This window comes from Hetaerina americana, unplaced genomic scaffold, assembly GCF_022747635.1.
Source record: "Hetaerina americana unplaced genomic scaffold, ioHetAmer1.1.p SCAF_2, whole genome shotgun sequence".
Lineage (NCBI taxonomy): Eukaryota > Metazoa > Arthropoda > Insecta > Odonata > Calopterygidae > Hetaerina > Hetaerina americana.
The window spans coordinates 38438000-38460386 of NW_027286763.1; the positions used below are offsets into that span (position 1 = coordinate 38438000).

The 22387-nt window shown below is 35.3% G+C and overlaps 1 protein-coding gene across 1 annotated transcript in view; it reads right to left on the reverse strand.

The window, feature by feature from the left end:
- Nucleotides 1–22387, reverse strand: part of LOC139687530 (integrin beta-PS-like) — a 34291-nt gene that overhangs the window by 2634 nt on the left and 9270 nt on the right. The window contains exons 5-15 of the mRNA XM_071584731.1: nt 15284–15380; nt 15020–15190; nt 12558–12656; nt 11578–11742; nt 7689–7847; nt 7271–7402; nt 6942–7193; nt 3659–3856; nt 2500–2583; nt 812–950; nt 484–702 (exon numbers count right to left, since the gene is read on the reverse strand). Of these exons, the coding sequence (XP_071440832.1) occupies nt 484–702; nt 812–950; nt 2500–2583; nt 3659–3856; nt 6942–7193; nt 7271–7402; nt 7689–7847; nt 11578–11742; nt 12558–12656; nt 15020–15190; nt 15284–15380 (1715 nt within the window). The remainder of the gene's footprint in view (nt 1–483; nt 703–811; nt 951–2499; nt 2584–3658; nt 3857–6941; nt 7194–7270; nt 7403–7688; nt 7848–11577; nt 11743–12557; nt 12657–15019; nt 15191–15283; nt 15381–22387) is intronic.

A 22387-nucleotide genomic window follows, 5' to 3' on the forward strand; every position in this document is an offset into this window, starting at 1 on the left:
TTGTTAGGTGCTTTTCCCATAGATCAAGGACAAATGATGCTGCCAAGCATACTCAGCCAATAGCATACTTTGGAGGTTTATGAACACCAGACCATTAATGTAAATCATTTCTGGTGGATTGAAGGAGTCAAGCCTTGAATGCAACTTCATGCACTGCATGATTCATTAGAAGATGCTGTGTGTGTTTCCATAATACATTAACTATGGCTCAAGCTGTGGTTGTGGGTACAAAATGAATTCATGCCAAATGCTATGACTTAATATAAATATATTCATTTATTAATAAATCTCTGCTTATAAAGGAAGTATCAAATTTAGATCTAAAATAAATGAATTATTTTTAGCTGCTAATTTGGTAATGCAGTGATAATTCATAGTTGTGAAATCCTTCAAAGGCAAGAATTAAAGATGTCAAAGCTCATACATTATAAGTAGTGGAATCATTGAGTAATTTTCTGGGGAAAAACGATAAACTGCACTTACCCAACACATAATCACTTGAACCACATTCTTTCTCTTTCTGTACCCGAACAATTAGCTCTCCATCTTTGTATCGATAGTCAAAATAGAAAGAACATCCTGCCTTATCTGGAACACCACATAATCGCCCCAATCCTTCTTCATCTTCCATCTCATTAGTCATTTTGCTGTCATCCAAGTCAAGGTTTTGGTCTGCTGTGTCATTCTGATCTGGTAAATTGGCTATTGAAATGGTTGGAGAACAAATCATCATTGATTATTTACCTAAAGTTGAAAATGGTATCCCAATTTCATGTTAATTTATCTTTCATAAACCGTATGCTGGTACTACCTTGTCTTAGGCTGTCCACAGTTTGAACGGTAAATTTACATTTTAAGCATTCTTTTTCGTCCAACACTGTGGTACTGGAAGAACCAAAAGCCTGGCATTCAACACAGTCTTTCAATGCCTCACATTGCTTCTTGCAGGTCTGCAAACAATTTCAGTTGTTGCTATAAATTAGCTAAAATGACATGATAGTTTTGATGCATCAGGTTGAAATTCCTTATTTTTAGTTATATATATAGCCAGTCAAGTAAAATTTTTTGTAGTAATTTATTTGTATGATTTTCTGCCAACACTTAATAGTTTAGTGAGGCACTAGAATCCAAGGGGGATGGAGGGAAATGAGGGTTTTTTCCCCCCTAAAATTTAGACAAATTATAGGAAGAACGTAGAAAATATATAGTAGAAAAAGAAAAATTAAAATTCCAAAAACATAGTTCTCTTGCAATAGTCATTGATTTTATTGGTTAAAAATTCATTCCATGACTAAAAAGACTTTTTTATTAGGACTTTATAACAAATAGCATAAAACCAGGTTCAAAATCAAAGCTGGTTCCACATGAGAAGTGATTGTCAATACTCAAATCACTGTTTTGCTTTGGTGATTGAAACACGCATCATGTGCACCAGTGAGCCAGCTTGCAGTTCTAAATGAAAAATTAAATATATCATTTTCATTTACTCAACCAGGTATCCTATTCTTCTGTAAGTCTTTATCCAGAGATCTCAGATCTTCAATAAGTGGTTATATTCCAACATATTTGATATAATATTAGTTAAGTGCATAGTCATGGTGTAGCTGGGGTGGAAAAATCAGCAGACTATTAAATTGCTTTTTCCATAATTAACTTGGAACAAATGGGTGTAGCCGGGCCCTCTGGTATGTTGTCCAACGCTCTACCCCTGTACTACCGTGACCCACATGTCAGCAATTATGATTGTAAAAAATACTCATTCTATAGCAGATTGCTTTGCATGTACAAAGGAGTTCAAAGATGTAAAGTTCCATTCAAATCCCAGGGTGGTGAATTTAAAAGGAAAGACTTAACAGTTGAAAAATTGTGTAGCCATTGGTACTGATGGATCTGGTGTTAATGCTTGAAGAGCTTAGAGTTGTCAAAGAAATACAAAGGCCGAGACCTCTGTCATGACACATTGTTTCTATCACAAACTGGCTAACAGTATGGAAAAATCTTTGAAGAGTGCTTTGGTTGAAAGGCTATAAATATATTGAGAAGATAATTTTTTAAATTTAATTGCTATAACATAACACTGCTTGGACAAGACTGCTCAGGGAAAAAAAAATTATTGCGGCTTAGTGAGAAAATATGGTTACCGAGACATTGATGTCCTTGAATTCACTAAAAGCCTACCAAGAATTGATGATGTGTTGACAATAATAATTTCATGGAAAAATGAAGGTCTGACCAGATAGGTATCTATTTTATTCGTTGCTTTGTGCAGCTGTGAATTCATCATAGGCCTCTTATCCTCAACCCCCTCATATATCTACTTAGTATATTCATTGCAAAAGAAACCCTTCACTTGGAAAAAAGCACAGGAGATAATTCAGTACTAAAATTCATATAATATTAGGCCATAGGCCAAAAATTCCTACTGTACAATGTACCCCAGATAATTTTGCATGTATTTACATGTTTGAAAAAAAGTAATTACTTTAAGTTGCTACTTACTGGACACTCTTCGCAGTATAAACCATAGTAATTGGAATGACAATGGCAATTTCCACAAATACAGTCTCCTTTGCCAGAACATATCTGGAAAAAACCAAAGGAAAAATTGCAACGTAAATCCTGAATTGTAGACACTTGATTTGGCATAAACATTAGTGCTTCATTAAGTCAAGCAAAGTAAATGTAATGTGTCAAAGTAAGATAATTTTTAACTTTGGTTGATGGGACATTGTTTTCATATATCCATCACATGTTGATTAGAATTGCTTTTATTTAAATATTATTTCTGCTAAAGAGAGAAAATTAATTATTGAATGTAGTTATTGCTGATAAAATTATCTCTTTCTATGGCAATTGATTACACAACTTCAAAACCATATTCCTAAATAATTGAATACAGGTAGGTACTATTTAAATTGTCCTTGTGTTCTTCCCTGATCTCTTCATTACCCGTGTCATGACTCAGCACAAACTTTATTTATTATTACTGTATTTTCCAATTGATAACCTGCGCGTTATCTATATAAAAATGTTCATATGATTGAATAAATGACGATGCACGTTATGTAATGAAAACTGAAAAAATGAAAACATAGACGTATTTTTGCACACACCCATCCAATATAGACGTATTTTTACACACTACATATAATTTTTACGTGCATATATATATATGTAAATACAGATACACGGCATCTATACACGCTCAAGATGACTATGAAGCCCTGGGCGTGCCGTATCAATACAAATTTAGGCTAACTACAACGTTTTAGGTGCGCGTTATTGGTGGGAAAATACGGTATTTGGAATTGGGAAAATTACAATCTTCCTGAAATCCAAGTCTCCTCCTGTGTCCATATTTCATATTTATTAAGAAAATATAGGTGTTTTAGAATTTATTTCCTGAATTTTTTTACTCTATATTTTGTAGATCTCTGCTAGCTGTAAATTCCTCACTTCAGGACCAAATTCACTCTTAGAAATGTAGTCTCTCTCTGATTATCATCATCATCATAATATATTAATTATTAGTATATTGTCATAGTAATTAAGTTGGAATACGTGTGTGCTTCTGCTAGGTTAAAGACAAAAATATTCCTAAAATAATGTTAAGATGCATTGAAAAAAAATGCTAGAAGAAGATAGTGTAATAGTTTACCTGAGCATCACTGCCTGTAGTTCCTGGTTTAATGCAGGGGTCTGTTATATTTCTGCAACCACAAGTTTCACCTGCCCATCCATCGATACAAATACACTCTCCACAAACACAGGTTCCATGGTCTGATCCTGAACAAACTTTTCCTTCTTCTCGTTTGCAGGAAAAATTATCACATTGGCAGTATTTCCCTGTAATTTTCTTATATTTGCAAAAATAATCACCATTAGAATGATTGTTAATAATTGCATGGAGTAAATGTGGACAAATTCATCATCATATCATAAATTAAGACTGCATAAAGGGTGAAAAACTACTGGAACGTATAATTAATATTTCAGTTTGAATGTAAGGGAAGAAAAAGAAAATCAAATGAAAAAATGCAGGCCAAGGTCTTTTTCAGAAAGACTTATGTACGTTGAGGATTCCACACTTTAAGGAAAATACTCAATTCTCTAAACTGCTGTTATATAGGTATACACATTTGTGTCAATCCATAAAATGTTTTTTTAGAGAGAGATAGTACAAAAACGCTACCTCACAAATCAGGCTTCTTTGAGATGATCTCATTTTAACACTGGGACACAAATATCGGACAGTTGAATTGTTGAAAATACCAGGGGGAATAATAATGTAATCGGGTTGTACAGATTCCCAAGTGGAAATTCAGATGACTCTTTTAATTTTTGATCAACTGTTAAAATTATCATAAAAAGAACAAAAACTACCTTATCTTATCATTGATTTGTTAATTCAAGGTGAAATTTTTCTCAAACTGAACCTGTCTATTAGAAGTTTATGGTTTAATGTCTCTGATAAACCTGCCTACATGGCAAACCAAAACTACCCTTCTAAGAAATACCCAAAAAGCAAGTCAAAATTATTTTCTTGAAAATGCTGATAATAAAAAAAGAGCTATGTATGATATTTTAAACTGGGAAACTAAAAGAAATAGCGAGGGAAGTATCAAAAACTAAAGATAAAAATAGTGACCAAATTTCCAATCCAGAATGTTTAGCTAAATTTATAAATAATTATTTCATATACATAATGAAAACCTTAAAACAGGCACAGCTCTTTGTGAATCATGCTGATTTTCAATGTAAAGATCATATAGTCATCTCTATTTCCATTTTTCCAGTCACAGAGAAGGAATTACTGAATGTTGAACATAATCTCACAATAAGCAAACCGCTAGAATTTGTTGATTTTCCATTCATGATCATTAAAAAGTGAATAAATGAAATGTGCAAACCCGTTGTACATATAATAAATGAGTCGTTCATGAAGGGAGAGGTCCCAGATCTGCTAAAAATATAGAAAATTAATTCTCTGTTTAAAAAGGGAGACAGGAAGCATGTTGAGAATTATCAGCCAATATTGCTGCTGTCTAATTTCTCAAAAATTATTGAACATCTAATGAAAGAAAGACTGATCTCTTTTTTCAAAAAGTTTTAAATTCAGCACAACATAATTTCCAAGAGGGAAGAAGCACCAGATCTGCTTCAGCTTGTTTCATCAATAACATTTTGACAGGCTTAGATAGCAATGAATTCACCGTGGCAATCTTTAATGATCTCTCCAACAATCCTTTGACTGTGTAGACCACCCTTTGTTGTTTGGAAAAATTAGAACATTGTGGAATAAGGGGAATAGCAAATATATTGTTTACACTGTAACTCGAAAACAGAAAGCGGTGGTGCAGATCATAGGTACCTACTCCAACAATATACACAGCAGTTACTTATCTACTACAGAATCAGTAAACTTCAGTTTGCCACAAGTAAGTATACTAGGTCCCATATAATTCTTAATTTATATAAATGATTCAAAACCTATTTAAAGAGTGATGAAATAATTCTTTATGTGGATGACACCAATTTAATACTAAGTAACAAGAACAACCCATTGCTGGAGTATAATGTTAATAAATACCTATTACTAAATTTAGGAGACTGGTTCACAAAAAATGACCTTACAATAAATGCTGAAAAAACAAACTATTTTTAATTAAAAAAGAAGAAACCCCAGAAATGGATCTTTACATCAAAGTTAATCTTCTGAAGAAAGTTAGCCATACCAACTTTTTAGGCTTAATAATTTATGAAAGCTTTAACTAGATTGAACATATTAAGCATTTATGCAGTAAACTTTTCAGAATTTCCTATGCCCTGAGGAACCTAGCAAACGTTGTAGATCAAGCAGTTTCAAAAACAGCCTACTTAGTTAATTTCCAATCCCTAGTGTGCTATGGTATCATCTTTTTGGGCTCTGCTATGGGTGTTAACAAAGCATTCATTATGCAAAAAAGAGATGTTAGATGTATGGCCTAAATTCCATAAAAAGGAATAATGTAGACCTCATTTTATAAATCTTGAAATCTTACCTGTAACATGTTTGTACATATATCATGTATTTTTGTATATTCGAGAAAACCTGTCCATTTAAAAAAAAATGAGAGCATCAATTCTTATGCTACAAGACAAAGAAAGAAGGTGCATGTAATACAGCATTCCACTTCTTCGTTTTAAATAGAACCCCTATTTAATTTCAGATTTAATGGTTTAAAAAGTTTAAAAATGTATAATCATTTACCAGCTAGCATAAGAGATATAAGCTGTTCAAATCTAGGTCAAAATCTTTTTTAACCAAGTGTCGCTTTTATAACCTAAATGAGCATTTTTCATCAAGGTATTACAAGCTTTATCCATTATAATTTGTTTTAACTATTTCTCAAAATGTAGGCATACATTTTCTGTTTTTTATATGATATAACTTATATTTTACTATTGTAAATTAATAAAATGGAATAAAAATAAATAAAAAGATAAATTAATAATGAAATTGGGCAGTGAACACAATATACAAGTTTGATTTTATTGCCAGAATCTAGTGTGAAATTCATTGATAAGTATATTTAGTGCTATAATGCATGGGGCAAGAAAAAGCAGGCAAAATGATATTTAAATGGTGGAATTTGATTAATTTGATTATCAAATACAATATTCCTCTGATGGTGAAATCATGCAGGTTCCTGGATCTATTTTGGGAATTATTACAAATTCCAAATGTCTTTCTCTCAATACAAAAATATTTGGTTCCTAACTTTCTTATTCTTTGTGAGGACTTTGAGGGATTTTTGCAGGGAGAGTACTTTCAAGCTTAATGAAATTCTTTATTTCCATTTGTATAAACTTAAAGGACATTTCATTGTGACTTAAGAATAAAGGTGTTTTAGTCTGAAGTAAAAATAAACAGTAATTGGAATATTTTCTTTGGAACATACCTCTTCTGGATTATCTTTTGTATCACAAACGCACACTCCGCATTCACAAGTTCCAAGGTTAGAGCATATCTTAGCTGAGGGATCATTTATATTTCCCCCAGGTACACAGCCTGTTATATTATCAGGATTTCCATCAGGTATCACTCCTTTTTGGCATTGGCAGTCTTGTCCTACAAAATCTTCACCACATGCACACACCCCGCATGTAAGGGTTCCATGATATGAGCATGATCGAGAATTCTCTTCATAGCCCTTTAATTAGAGATTTCTACTTTTAGTTGCTGGGTTTACATGCATGAAGGGACTAAAATTTTCATATGATCACTTACTAAATTTCCTGGTTGTTCACAAGGGCAATCACAGATAATTTCAAGTTCTACCTCTAAACTCTCATTGAGGGATTGTGGTTTTATTTGGAATTTTACATGTCGATCATTCTCCTTTTCTGGACATTTCAGCACCTATGGATTTTTTGCCAAAGTAATTAGATTATATGTATATGGTAGCATTTAATAGAGGCCTCATTATGCATAGCCTTTCATTGGGGTAAGGGCTATTTCATAAAATAAAGCCAGCCTACTTTAATTTTATCTACCCTGAAACAGATGGGTATTAAAGGCTTTACTAACCAGCTAATGTATAAGTAAATTGTAGCTCTTAAGCTAAAATCTAATCCCTGATATTTACTATACTATTTATGCTTACACATGAGTTAAAATTTAAAATAGATACAAAATGAATACATACTGTGATATATGCTGTAAAGTTGACAACATCACCAAGTCGTATCCCCCCACATTCTTTTGTCTCTCTTGTATGAGAAATATCATTCAGACATGATGAGAAGTACTGAACTTGTATGTATTTCTCGGCATTGTCAATGAGATTTACAGAATCTACAAGTTTCTGTAAATAATAATAATGCTTATTATGAGTACATATATGCCCATTTTATGGCACAATATAAGCAGGGATAAAACAAAACACAATATGGAACTCATGTATGTAAAAGGTTGATCAAGCTTTATCTAGCCAGTCACTCAGCCAAGGACCTATAAGCATTGTTGAGCTGCTTAAAGATTCAATATGAAAAGCATGAGATGGTCATCAGTAAAAAGAAATTAGGGGTTAGGCAGTTTTCAAGAACGAGGAAGGCTGAATTAAATGTCAAAAATGAAGTCATAGACTAAAACAGGTGGAAAAGTTTACTTATCTTGGAAGTTTTTTGGCCTGAAATTGTCAAAGTAGTAGGGATACAAGAAGAAGAAGTGCATCAAGCGCAAAAACTTTCACAAGTGGGAAGGAATTGATGACAGGGATGCTAAATAAAGATGTTAAGTAAAGGTTCATTAAAACTTTGATAGGAAGTATAGTTTTGTACACCATGGAAACATGGTTAATTGAAAAAAGAATTGATCGAAGGATTTTGTAATGCAATTGTGGAGAAGGATGGAAAAGGTATAATTGCCAGAAAGGAAAACAAACAAGGAAATGCTATACATTGTGGGGGAAGAGGGAGGATTGTTGGGGAAAAATTCAAAGGAGGCAGGAAAGATGGCCTTTGAGCATATTGATTAGTGATAGGATGTTGAAGACTGTGATAGAAGGGATAACATTAGGCAAGAGAAGAAGGGTTAGGAATACGTGTAGATATGTTAGATGAAATAAGGGAGGAAGGAAGTCTGCAGAGTTGAAGATTTTATTGAAGTTCTGGATGGTAGGTTTTATTTAATAGGATAGTTAAACAAATGTATTGTTGTTCAGCCTGTGTACATCCACAACTTATCTTAATCATTAGAATACTAACAATAAAATATGTATAAAATGAAGTTCACAATGATACAAAATAGTTTTCATTAATAATGCCATGTGACAGAAAAATATATATTAATCAAAAGATTCAAAATAAAAATATAAAATTATATATTCCATAGTTGGTGGAAGGCCAACTAAGAGTTTATACAAAATTATATAGTAGGTAATATGCCTATTATTGCCATTGCACAAAATAAATTAATTTATGATAGCTTAGGATTAATTTTCACCTCTGATTTAATATATTTCCTCTAGGTAAAGTATAACAACACCTGAAAAAGAAGATTATATGAAATAAGCATCCTCGTAATAGGTGAATGGAATTAAAAGTTCCTACTGTAGTATTTAATGGGAATAATTTATACTATTTATAATATTTATAATTAAGATTTAAATAAAAAAAGAATCATAGAGACTTAAATTGTTCTATTATTTATTAAGGTTCTTAAGTGTTAGAACTGTCCCACAAATATGGTCAAAGGTTTAACTCACTGGCTTCATCTTGTATGAATAATGGAACTCAACCATTGATGCTCATACTTAGGTAAATGAAAATTGTTTGTCAATTTGTAAGTCAGTGCATGAGCATCACACATTGCAGTTGCTTCAAGTATCTCAGAGAGATCATCTCCTTCAATTCATCCGAAAAAGAGGTCTCAAGTCATCAAATGCCACACTTAGAAACAGCCTTTCACTACTGTAAATCCAGATCAATCGTATGATAGACCGAATATCTCTGCTATACTACCATAATATACCCTGAAGCCCTTCATACCACTTAATTCTTGGGCCTCACCCACCATGGAGAGATTGAGAAGATTGTTGCAAAGAAAAGGACATTTTAAGAATGTTTCTAGGTCCCAAAAAAATTTTAGTATAGCGAATATCAACAAAGGCTGAATGTCAAACTACTAAATTTTTATGGCTGTCAATTTTTATAGAGAACTTAGTAGAATACCTAACACTATAATATGTACATCACAATATATTATCATGTCTTGCTGTAACTCAGGGCTTAGCCAGAGTGTCTCAAATGATGTTGCAAGAAAGAAGCAAGCTTAGGACCTGGGCACATGGGGTAAAGGATATTTCAGGAAAGGCAAGTGAACTAAAGAGTGAAAAGCCAATTTCTCAGCCAAAATGAAGAAACACTCATATACAGAAAGGCTCTAAATTATTATCCTAAGGTTCTGAGGCAACCAGGAAAAAAAATCACAGATGTAAATGCTGTAAATTCTTTCTGCTAGCACTTTGATACTTGAAGGATCTGGATTTCTGGGCTCCTCTGCTGATTTCGTCCATCATTCTGTTGATTATGTTTTCCACCCAGTGTGGGATACATCTTCAAATCAGTTCCTGATCATGTGTAGCACAAAATCAGATAGTAACAATCATGGAAAATCGTTTTTCATTCATAGCCTCCATAATTTAAACTAATAAGAGATGAATTGAAAGAAACTTCACGAGATGCCATGATATGAAATTTTAACTGAATAATATGTTAATGTGCATTACAATGCAAATATTTCAAAGGGTAAAAGATGAGCCATTGAGAGCAAGTCTAATTGGCATGCTCTTATTTTGGGAAAATAAAATTATTTAGGTGATACCAAGAAGTTGAATCAATTGGTTTATTTATATCTCAATATCCTCTTTAACAGGTTAGGAAGTATGGAAACCTAAAATTTAGAAGAAATGTTAAAATTTTTTAGACCTTACTGCACCCATTTAGCACTCATATCTGAGAATTCTTAATGTCTCACAGGTGATGTGAATATTTGGGTACCTGGTTTTTCTGAGAAAATAATAATGATATAGGGAAAAGTATGGTCTCTCTACCCAGATGCATGAACTTTATAAGATGTTGGACTTAGTAAGGTCATAGGTGAGCTGTACTTTCACCTATCAAACTACCAACCTTTGAGTTGACTAGTGCAGTATATAAAAAATTTTTCACGGGCAACACTTGAGTCACCTTAGCGATCCTGTTGGGGTCACCAATTTGGGGCGAAGCTGGAATTTATATTAGCGCGGTCGGTGCTAGGAAATACTAATAAATCACATTTAAAGCATTTGAATAAACAGCAGATATATTCTGTATGCTGTACATAACAGACCAAGGTCAATGCGGTAAGATATATGCCATGGGCGCATCATGCACAAGAGGGATGAACGCTCGGCTGGGGTTTGAGACATGACTAGCCTTCTGCTTGGGTCATGGTTCCTGCCACGTGGGTTGTACCTCGTGTGGCATCTTGCAGCACACCCCTGAATCCCATAAACAAATGACGAGTGAAAACCACTACATCATTGAGAGGAGAAGGCATGAAACACCTAATATCGTATGTAGCAAAACTTAAAGAAATCCATTTACCTGCACTTAGAATTACAATGGTAAGGCCTTAGAATCTGAAGAAAGATAAAGAGTAAATACTCTTTTACTTTCTGATAATAAAGGAATAATTGTCATTGTTCTTCCTGGGGAGGAATACAACAGAAAAGTAGGGAAACTCTTATGCTACCTAAAGGCAGATTACAAAAGGTCCAACTGCAATGATGATTAAACTCACAGGGTGATCAAAAACACATCCTTCATGGTGGAACAGCAGTAATTAGGTACTCATTCCTGCATCACCTGACCCCTGAGACTCTTCTGGTGGCCAAAAATCCACAAGGATAACGTTTTCTTAATCCAATAATTACACCATGTGTTTGAGGCAATCAAAACATTTGATTTTGTATTTGTGTACATAAAGTTAGAGGATTTATTTACAGAATGTAAAAACAAAATAGTACATAAAAAAGTAGTGACATAACTTACAGCATACTGATCTTGTATAAGGCTCACAACATTTGAAGAATCCTTAGAAAGCTGTCCATAAGATGCCCCATTTATCCGATATGATAATTCTTTGTAGTCATGTATTACATTTTTTACAACTGCAAATATTATGTTCATGTTGTGTTCTTGTGCCTTTGCATTGATCTAAATAAATTTGAATATTTATATTAGTACATCAATATTAATGAATAGATGCAGTTTAATTATAGTCCTATATTCATATTTGTTAATGATGAAGCAATCTAACTTTTCTAACTTTTTATTTGATTTATAACATGAATAAATTCAAGGAAATATTAACTCTTTGAGCATTTCATTGGCATTGTGGGTATCAGTCCAACAAAGCAAAGATTGAGGTGATATTTAAGCTCTGAAGTAATATGACCCCAATAATGATACTGAGGGCTCACACTGCAATATGATAGTCATGGTGGCTAAAGCCAAACAGGAAAGAATTAAGTCTCTAGAATTATGCATAATGCTCCCATCAGCACCACTTCTGAGTTGCTATTGTCTTTCCCAAAATCCTTAACCTCACTCTGTGGCAAAGAATGTCTTTAATACCTAAGAACCAGAGTAAATCAGTAAAGGGAAAATTATCCCTCAGTAAAAACTAATTCGAGAAGGTAAGGTGTTATCCAAAATGGGCAAAAGTCAATATAGGGGGGAATGACATAGTGCTAGAAAAATAAGGGATCATTGAATGTATAAGTTTAAAACTACAAGAAGAGAAGAAAAAATACCCTGGACCAAGAGCTAAAATGTATATCATGACTGTGAAGGTCATTCTTTTCAGCTACCTATCATACACTCAATAAAATTGAGAGGACCAATGATACTCAAAAGATTCTTCCTGGTAGCCATACGATAATTTTTCCAATATTTATTACATTAAAAATGGTATTAAGCCATGCCATGAAAGTATATTTTCTACTGATATTAATCTGCACCATATATACCTGAGAAATTGATGGATAGTCCATTAGTAATCCATGTGTGTAGTTCATATTTTCATTGAGGTGACAGAGGCCATCATTTGGCTCGACAACCCCTGCTAACTGTAAGAAAATTCATTAAAATATCAATTATTAGAGGCAAACTCAATAGGGACTTGTAATTGAATTGATATAAATATGACACAACACTTAGATTGCTCAGAGCATGTCCATCAAAGAACATAGTGAGCTGAGAGTAAATGCTAAAGTTGCTGACAATGATCAAGTATTCAGATATTAGTCAGATATCACATTTCTCCCTATTATGCTTTGATCCCTCCATTTACTTAATCAAATATTGTTGTAACAACTCCGATGGTGCGAAGGCTCGAGGCAAAATCAGAAGCAAAATACTGGTTTACAACCAATCATCTCTTTCTGAATGAAACTAAAACACAACATCCTATATTCTACCTTAAAAGTGTCAATATAAAAAATGATCCAGTAAAGCTAATAGGTTTTAATATTGATTGGAAGCTAAATTGGAATTCTCATATTTTCCAAGTCAGTAAAAATTTTTCCAGAGCTTTTTACTTGTTTAGGATACTAAAAACGTGTGAGTGAAGGCTACATGAGAGTAGCCTACGTTGCTTTCTTTCAGAGCATACTTACTTACGGTCGTAAACTCTGGGGGCATGCTCAAGAAACTGTGGAAATACTTTTACTGCCAAAAAAGGCAATCAGGATTCTAAGTAATTCTAAGTCCCATGAAAATTGCAGGCCAATATTAAATAGCCTGAAAATTGTAACCTCCTAAAGCCTATTTGTGCTATGCAGCCTCATGCACGTTAAAAATCCTGAATCTATTCCCAATCTGGTCACCAGTTCACTCATCTGACAACATTTCAAAACATCAACCTTCATATATTATAAACCAGTGACGGCTGCCTAAGACCTACTGTCAATCTGACAACTTGGCAATAAAATTTGTCAACAGGATGCCAGGCAAGGCCTATTTGGTAGGCTGTAAAAGGTATATACATTCAATTGAAAAATGGCGCTGCTCCAACCTACTGTCCTCTATCAATAAGTATTTTGAGCTGGACTGTGAAACTGTTGCAGTTTGGATGCATTGTTGTTCATTCTTTACTTGATTGGTTTGGACTAATGAAAAGAATACAGGTCAAATATAAACGATAATACGCGAATGTGAGAGGACGCTTTATCCGACTACAAAGAGCATACTTTCTATAAAACACAAATGCGAGGAGGGGAACAGCTATCCAAAGATCATGAAACCCTGCATCCATCCGGCCCATGATCAAAAGGAGTACGTTTAGATGCCAGCCTCAAAACTCTCTCGACGCTCCTCATGCAGCAATTATACATGAATATCTTAGTGTCAATCGCACCCAACATTCCAGGCCTAAGTCCAAAGCGCACCAGACACTTCGAAACGAGGATGCAGAAACAAATCGGCAACCTGATGCGCCGGCACTTGAAGCGAGAATCGGAACCTACCCTAAATTTCGTAGCAGGTATAACGTACCTACGGCAGCGAAAATTAATTGCTAGCAAGCCGGAAGGCCCTTGGCAATAAGCCTACGATGCTACCCTTCCTCACTTTCGACCAGTAAGGTAAGGGACTACAGCTGCCGACTCATTGTTTTAATAGTAGACGGATGCTTAATTTTGCGGTGATTAATAAAATACCGTAGCTTTAATTCCACTTTGTGCCGCGATGTCTCTCAATAACTATCGAAGAACCCTAAAGGCCCAACTACGAGTGCTAATGAATGATAAACAAAGAAAATTGCATGGCTGCTATTGGATCTTATTATTCAATAAAAAGAAAAACTTTTCCATTGCACTTCAGACCACGTTAACGGTCATGCCATTAAAATACACCTGCATGTGTTTCAAAGCAATATGAAATTGAGTGATAACCAAAGAGCTTTTGATTGTATGCATACCGTAATATAAAATGCGTATGCAAAATATTCATGGTTTTTAAGATGATTTTGAAAAATTCTTAGTCGCATCTTCCTTAAAAATCTCATTCGTAATCTTTGCATTTAACTTTGGAAGGTTGCCCCAGGTCCCTTTGACGAATTCAGAACCGATAAACAAACGGAAATGCAATGCTTAGCCATAGAAAGTCGTTCAGTGACCTATCATCAACGTAGCTGCCGGATACTCGGGAAGGAAATGGCCTTTTTATATTCTCATTAAAGAAAAAACAAAATTGTGTCCAAATGGGAGCCTTCTCTTTCTCCATTATGTGTTGATTGCATACATTTATATTGTGCAACAATTCCAAATAATTGTATTAATTGCAAGATGTTGCATATTATCTCATAATAAATGTGTTCTCTCAACAAACAGTTCATTTATTATTCAATGTACTTGAGAATTAATACTTATACTGCTCAAATTTAGCTCCACATCGTGGAAATATCACTACTGTGTTAAATAAATGATTCTACCTTCCCATCTCCTGCTAAATGGAACTGAGCATCAGTAGAAAAAACAATTAGATGGCGAGCTTTCATCCTCCAGCCAATTTCATTTTTGCACACAATAACTTGCATCAAAGCATCAAGCCCCCCCTCCGGTGCGTCCAAATTCCCTGATACTCTGGTCCTCTTGACCTCGTCCTGGAATGGAAAATTGTTACTTTAGAAAATCATTTGCATGAAAAATTTGTAGCAATATTCACCTGATACCCGATTACTAGTAATGAAACCCACCTTGAATGATTTGGTGTTTAGCGTCAATGGCATGTGATTTTTAAAGGTGTAAGGTGGGTCGCACGGCTGTCCATTTTTTTCGCATGGTTTTTTCAGTCTATACAAAAGGAAGGCATAAAATGAAGTATGACATTAGTGGTTAATGATTTTAATCTTTAAAGAATATTATTTACATCCCCGGTAAAATGTTTAGATTTACTGTACGATTTTGTAAATGCTGTAATATAAATTTTTTGAAAATATTTGAGGACAATTGATGCAAAAATAATGACAAATGTTTGACTAAGAATGGGATGACACCAAAAACAACACTTGATACTCAGGAGCAAAATTTTCATGTTACCTCAATAGATCTAACCCTTCCTTTTGAAGGCTTCCGCGGTGCACAGATATTGAAAATTTAAGTCTCCCTGGATTCATCCCGCGTTGGACAAAAACCAGCATCAATCACTTCTGACCTGAATACACCGGCTGCAGTGCCGGTGAAAGTTGTCCCAGAGATATGGACCAAATCCCGGAGTAAATCCCAGAAGACTTAGAAGATCTTCAGATCTAACCCTGATTAATCAACCCTTGTTTGAGGGATATTAGTTGAAATTGATAAATTGAGACCCAAAACAGACTCCCAGTATATGAAACAAAAACCATGTGGCATATCCGGATCTCGCTTCAGCTAGGCAAAGGTATCTGTACGTACGTATATTAATCTTTGCGCTCCAACAGTAAAGCAGAGAAGCCGGTGCTGGGTTGGAAGCCTTTTTGAATTGAGAGAGGAGCAAAATAAATTCTAACAAGAATTCTTGTATACCATGCAGATTGTACCGCCCGGGGCGGTTCCCGTGTCCAACCCCTCTCTTCCTTTTTTCTGGCCCGATATTCTTCCCCCATTTTTGTTTTTTTATATTTAACCAATTCACAACCAGGATTGGCCTCAAGGTGGAACCCAAGCAGAATATCTATGGCCCAGGCCTATGCGAAAATAATGACCTCTTCCCAAATAAACACCTCTCGAGGAGAAAACTGGAAAAAATACTTGAAAGTTTTATGGCTAAGACAACCTTTAGGAATAAGATATGTTAGATGATTCAGGGTTTGATGGAGTAGAGATAATTCACATCCTATATTAGCCATACAGAATGTGGGATTAGGTTCCCGTGAAGCCATGAGCTCTTCGGTCGGGAATCGTGAAGTGGACGGGCAGCCGGAATCGCTAGAAAATTGAATCGATGGCACTAAATAACAAAAACGAGTTGGCAGATCGGTGGAAGATAGGGACAGTGCAAGCAAAGGAGGAAGGAAGAGCGGGAAAAGGAGTAAATAGCAGTAAAAAACAAGGGAAAGTCTGCAGCTAGTCCTAGAGTCCACCGGACTCCACCCTCTATCGAGGACAGGACATGACTCCCCTCTATCGAGGTGCGGTCATCTACTCACTCACTTGCATACCACTTTCCACCTTAACGGTGGATTAAACGCTATGGACAGCTACACTCATGGACGTCTCATTCTCCCCCACAGCCCATCCCCCTCAACTCCTTATCTTCAGGTAACTGAAGTGGTGGAGTATCATTGATAAAATGCCCAAAGGGGTTTTCCAATCAACCTGCGCGGATTAGTACCAACCATAGCAGATGGAAGCGCACGAGCGGAGATTCATGGTGACGACTGAACCGAAAAATAGCGGTAAAATTAGAGCATTTAAGAAACAAGCCTCAAAAGTTTTGAAGTGCCCTATCATTTACACTGGCAAAAAGTAATTGAAACACGATGCGCGTAAGTATGCATATGTGTTGAGGATATTGAGCTGAGGAATGATAAGAAAGCACCATTAAGGCTTGATGCGTTATGGTCACGATACGATCTAGATCTACTCAAATACATTTAAGTGCTATTCAGATGGAATAAAGTACTCGACGTTCCAGCCACGGTAAAATTGAGATATCTCTACGTTCACCGCAGGACAGCCTTTCTCCAAAAGAATATTATATTCCCTCTCTCTATCAAGTAATATTTGACATGTGAAAGCTTCCGAAGAATTTGACTTTGTGACTGACCAATAGTTAAAAAAATATAATATTTGTTCTCCTCATTCCGGCTTTATAATTAAGAGTTAATGTACAGTATTCTTATTTTTTAGTCCTTGTTTTCTTCCAGTTATTCTTATCCATCGTCTAAAAGGTGGGATACGACAGCCAAATCGGCGATTAAATTTTTGAAACATATTAATGAACGAATTGCACTTTAATGACCAAGAGTACTTGGCCACTAGACCGCGATTACCATGAAAGGGAACCATCAGCGTGAATGGGCTTGGACCACGACTGTGGCGAGACCGGAGTGAGATCATTACGCAAATGTTTATCAAGCCTAAGTAACTTCCTCTCATTCCTGAAAAAATCTTCTGAGTCATCTTTAAGCGAAATGGGGCGAAGGGGATGAAGTGCGGAAACACGGGTAATTTCGACCTTTATTCGCCCTTACACATAATATGAATCGAAAAAAATAGCAGTGCCATTGCTGTATAACTCTCTGAGCACCAAACAATTTTTAAACAAGCAATAAAAATAAATTATATCATGGGTGTCACCGTCAAAACGTTAAATGAAAGATGATGGATTGAAGACGACGAAAGACTCAATAAAATCAATTCTACTCAACCTCAATAATCCAATCGAACTCTTTTTTGAAAATATTTTGCCCACTGTATGAATAGCCATTATTTTGTGACCTAAGTTACCTCTCTCTCCAAGTAAAGCAATCATTGGAGAATGGAAAATTAGAAAATAAAGATTACATTGATGTAGAACTGGAAGCGGACGTAATTCACCACCCCTAGAATTGTAACAAGACCAAAGATTATCGTGACTTATAAGGGATACAAAAATATTTTTTTCGAATTGAAAAGATATTCCTTCCAGTGACAGAAGTTTGCTTGAGTCCACTCTCGGCTCAGCCTACCACAATCCATAGCCTAAAGGAGGCAAACACAAGGAACGGAATTAAAACTTCAGAGAAGAGAAAAGAGACCCCCTCGCAATCATTACTATTATCATCACCTTCCATCCATCTCTTCCGACTATTTCCGCATTTAGTGAAGTTTCCGCTTAGATTATGTGGATGGTCCCTTTTAGGCCACAGAAATTGATGATAAGATGGCTCTTATACATGTTCTTGTGCTTAACTAACTTGAAATAATGTTGCTTCCGTTGCATTTTCATGCAAAATAAAAATAACGAGGCGTTCTTTGAACTTTTTAAAGAAATATCAATAATACTCCTCAGTAAAACAATCTGGGGATCCAGGTTTTTATTTATCCGCGAATTGGATTTTTTTCAGAGAGAAAAGCAGAGTTGATCATTTACTGGTTATTCTCTATCGAAAGTGTATTTTTGAAAGAAAGCAATGCGGTCTCATTATGAAATTCCTACCCTTTACATACGCTAATCAAAGGCAGGCCCTTGTCCAGTTAAAATACCTTGATATTTACAAACGTCACCTTTCGTGATAAGTACTGTCAAGAAAAACCAGGTTTAATCTTTTAAGAAACTTATTCTCATTTACTAATTCCTCATATTCTTACATACGTACTTCTTGCGCCTCCGTCACATTCACAGATTGCTTCGTACTTTCTCTTCTGCCCCTGAAACATCTCATGTGGCTTGCTTTGAGAGTCTCCTCGATCAAAATTATCCTTGACTTTACTGATGAAAGTAAAGGATGATTTTACCTTTCTCTCAAACTATTAACCCCTCTCGCATATTCTTAGATTTATGTTAAGTAGCATTTTGAAACTCAAGCTTCAGTTAACCAACCAATGAAAAAGCAATGTCATTAACATTCTTGGATAATAATATTATATTAATTTACATAATCTTTTTTTATTACAAAACGCACTGCTTATTCTGAAGGTTTTGGGCTCCGAATTTCTCACCTACATCTATTTGGCACCCTACAAGCTATCGCTAGGGGATAATTCCACCGTCACAACGCAGTTAAGTGTTGCTTTACTGTTAGTTACGAATAAATTAAATGGAAATAATATAATCAACTGCTACAAGCACTACGGTTTCTAAGTTTAGAATACTTCACTAAGCAATACGTAGGTCATAATAATTATTGAATCACCTTCCCTCTTAGTTTTTAAATTTTGCCCGAAAAAAAGCCAGCCGATACTTAACAATCAGATAAGGGATTTTATTGTTAGGGTAATAGAATATTTAGGTTATTCGCTCAATTGCTATCTTTAATGTCTCTCTATCTAAACATATAAAGTATATCCACGATGAAACATTATTTAGAGATTGCATGATCATTAAAAATTCCAAATGATGCATAGTGACTTGACAACATTAATCAGTAATCTATCTGGGATAACTTATATGGAAATACACTGCAGGGCCCATATTTTTATCATGAAACTCTTATCTGTTGACTACGAAATTATAAAGGTTACTCCAACGATCACGACGGAAAGTAAAAGATCAGCTCGGAGGTCAACAAATTAACCGCTAAAGATGTCGGATAAACTCTGTATTAATAATTTTAGAAGTTCTTTGTCAATATTTGCAGACGATTTACAAAAAAGTATAATACATGAATGCAGACATGATGTTCTTCGGTGCATTCCGATTCTCGCTTAAAGCGCATCGAAGCATATTGCTACCGCTCCGATTCTCGCTTCAAAGGCCTCATGGTACGGCTCTGGGTCGAGGATATAGGTATCTTCGTATCAATCAAGCCAAGCGTTCTAGCTCGAAGGTCAAATCAGTTTACGTGGGCACTAAAGGCTTCGATCGAGGATTCAGTGGAGGAATTGCAGTCTAATGAGCTGGCGCTTGAGCACCCTTGTAACTTGAGTTGAAACGTACTCCGGGTGGACTATCTTATCGTGTATGTATTTTTTAAAGGATGATACGCACAAACTCTTCCCGATCCATCAGATAGGTGTGTGAGTTCTCTAGTTGCAAGGAGCAAAATAAACACGTGCATCGACTCCGGCCACATGAGTGCATTAAATATTTCACCAAGTGTCGTTTGTAGAATTTATGGTCCTTCTAGTTTGCTGGTCCCATGAAATGAGTGAACCAAGCAAAACAAACTCCTCCGTATTGAGTTTGTTACGAATATTGGTGCTATGTCGAAGGTAAGACCGAGTGAGGGCTCAGTGACGATCAATGAATCAATGGACCAATGAATGATGTAATCAAGACATAGGCAACAAGTGAAGGTTATCAGAGCCAGCAAAATTTCCCTGATGGAAATAATTCCAGTATGAACACTTTCAGTTTTTAGTAAGCATATAAAAAAATCCTTAATGGAAGGAAAATCACAAAAGAATTAGAAAATTGTCCACTGCACCCTTATTTATAGAATAGGAAAAAAATAATACCCTGGTAGTTACAAAGCGTTATCATTAACATATTTCTCAAGCAAAATTCTTGTGCGCATTATTATGGGTTATGTCATGCACTTGCTAATAAAGAAATTTCGTACAAACACAAATTGGGTTCCGAGAGAATAGATCTATTGAAACACAACTTGGTTTATTTATCCGCGATATTGACTGAGAAGTTGGATCGGAAATTCCCAGATTGCTGGAAAGGAGTTTGATCAAGTAGCTCATAATAAGCTTATTTACAAATTGCGAACATATGGAATTGATGCCTAGCAATTGAATTTGAAAAGTAAGTGATAAATTGGGCTTGTAAATTTCTTTCTGATAAAAAAACTGAAGTAGTAATTGGTAGAATCAATTCCTACTGAATTTTGAATTAGTTGAATTAGTAGAAGTTGAATTAGTTCCCCTCTTTATCTCATTTACATAAATGACTTTCATTGTTAAGTAAACTGCAAAATCAAATTATTCGCCGATGATGCGATCGTTTACCGCGCTAAAAGCTGCGAGACTGCTTCAAGCGATCTGAGAAAAATATCAATACCCCTTGTTACCAAATCAGGAGTGAGATATCCAATTAAAACTGAAGAAACGAGCAGCAATAAATTCAATAAAAGGAACATTTGGCACCTTTGTTTGAGCTACAGACTCGGGATAAAAATTCGCAAGATCGGCGGACCGGGAAACTACTTGGAGGGGTCACATTATCATAGCACGTATTATGAAGAAAGTACCGCGGAGTAGTGTTGAGACAAAAACTTTCCAATAGGAGTTATGAAATGAATCCTGTGGAAATATTTGGATGAAAAAAGAGGAATGTGTTATTTTGCGTTCGTTATACCTCACCTCTACATAATGATCAGTGCTTTTCAACAGATAGATTCAAGAGATATTGGTTAAAGAGATATGGAAAGAAATTTATATAGGAATGAAAGTTGGTGGATAATTCATAAACCAAGATTGCGGATGATCAAGCTTTAGTTTGCCAGTCATCCAAGGGGTTACAAGCATTATTTAGCGCATTAAAAATCAGTGTGGTAGGCATGGGATGAGATTCAATGTAAACAAAACAGAGGTTATGAGTTTTTCGAGAAAGAGAAAAACTAAGTTAAACGTAAAAATAATTATTTATATTTGGTATTCTACTGGTTTAGGTAGGTTTTGAATGGATACATCCGATACAACAGCACAACGGTGCACATATGTACTTTGCTCACCTAAGAAACGACAATCTGGCATCCGGCACTACAATAACCTAAGTCCCTCTTCAATTCCGCATACTTGCTTCATCCTTTCATTCCGTTCAACATGACTATCCTGATTTTCCCTTGTCTGATGTCCTCCCCTCTATCCCAGTCTTCGACAGCCCATGGCAATAAAAATACTCTGCATTAATCTTTCTAAACTTCTTTGAAATTTTCCTAAACATTCCTTCTCCTTCCCAACTATGCCCATCACTTCTCCATCTGTTTTCCTTTCTGTGCGCTAAGCCTTGTCTATCCTTCTCCACTCGCAAATTGACACTAAATAAACGTTACAAATTTACGCCTATCATCGTGCATCTTTCCCTGTGTATTACTCTATAACTGTCACTTTAGTAATAATCGGTATCCATCCATCTTATCTCGCACAGCCCTAAAAAATCTATATTTACTCTCTTCATTTCTCACTTTATGTTTTCTAAACTTCCTGTCCTCATCATCGTCCTAAAA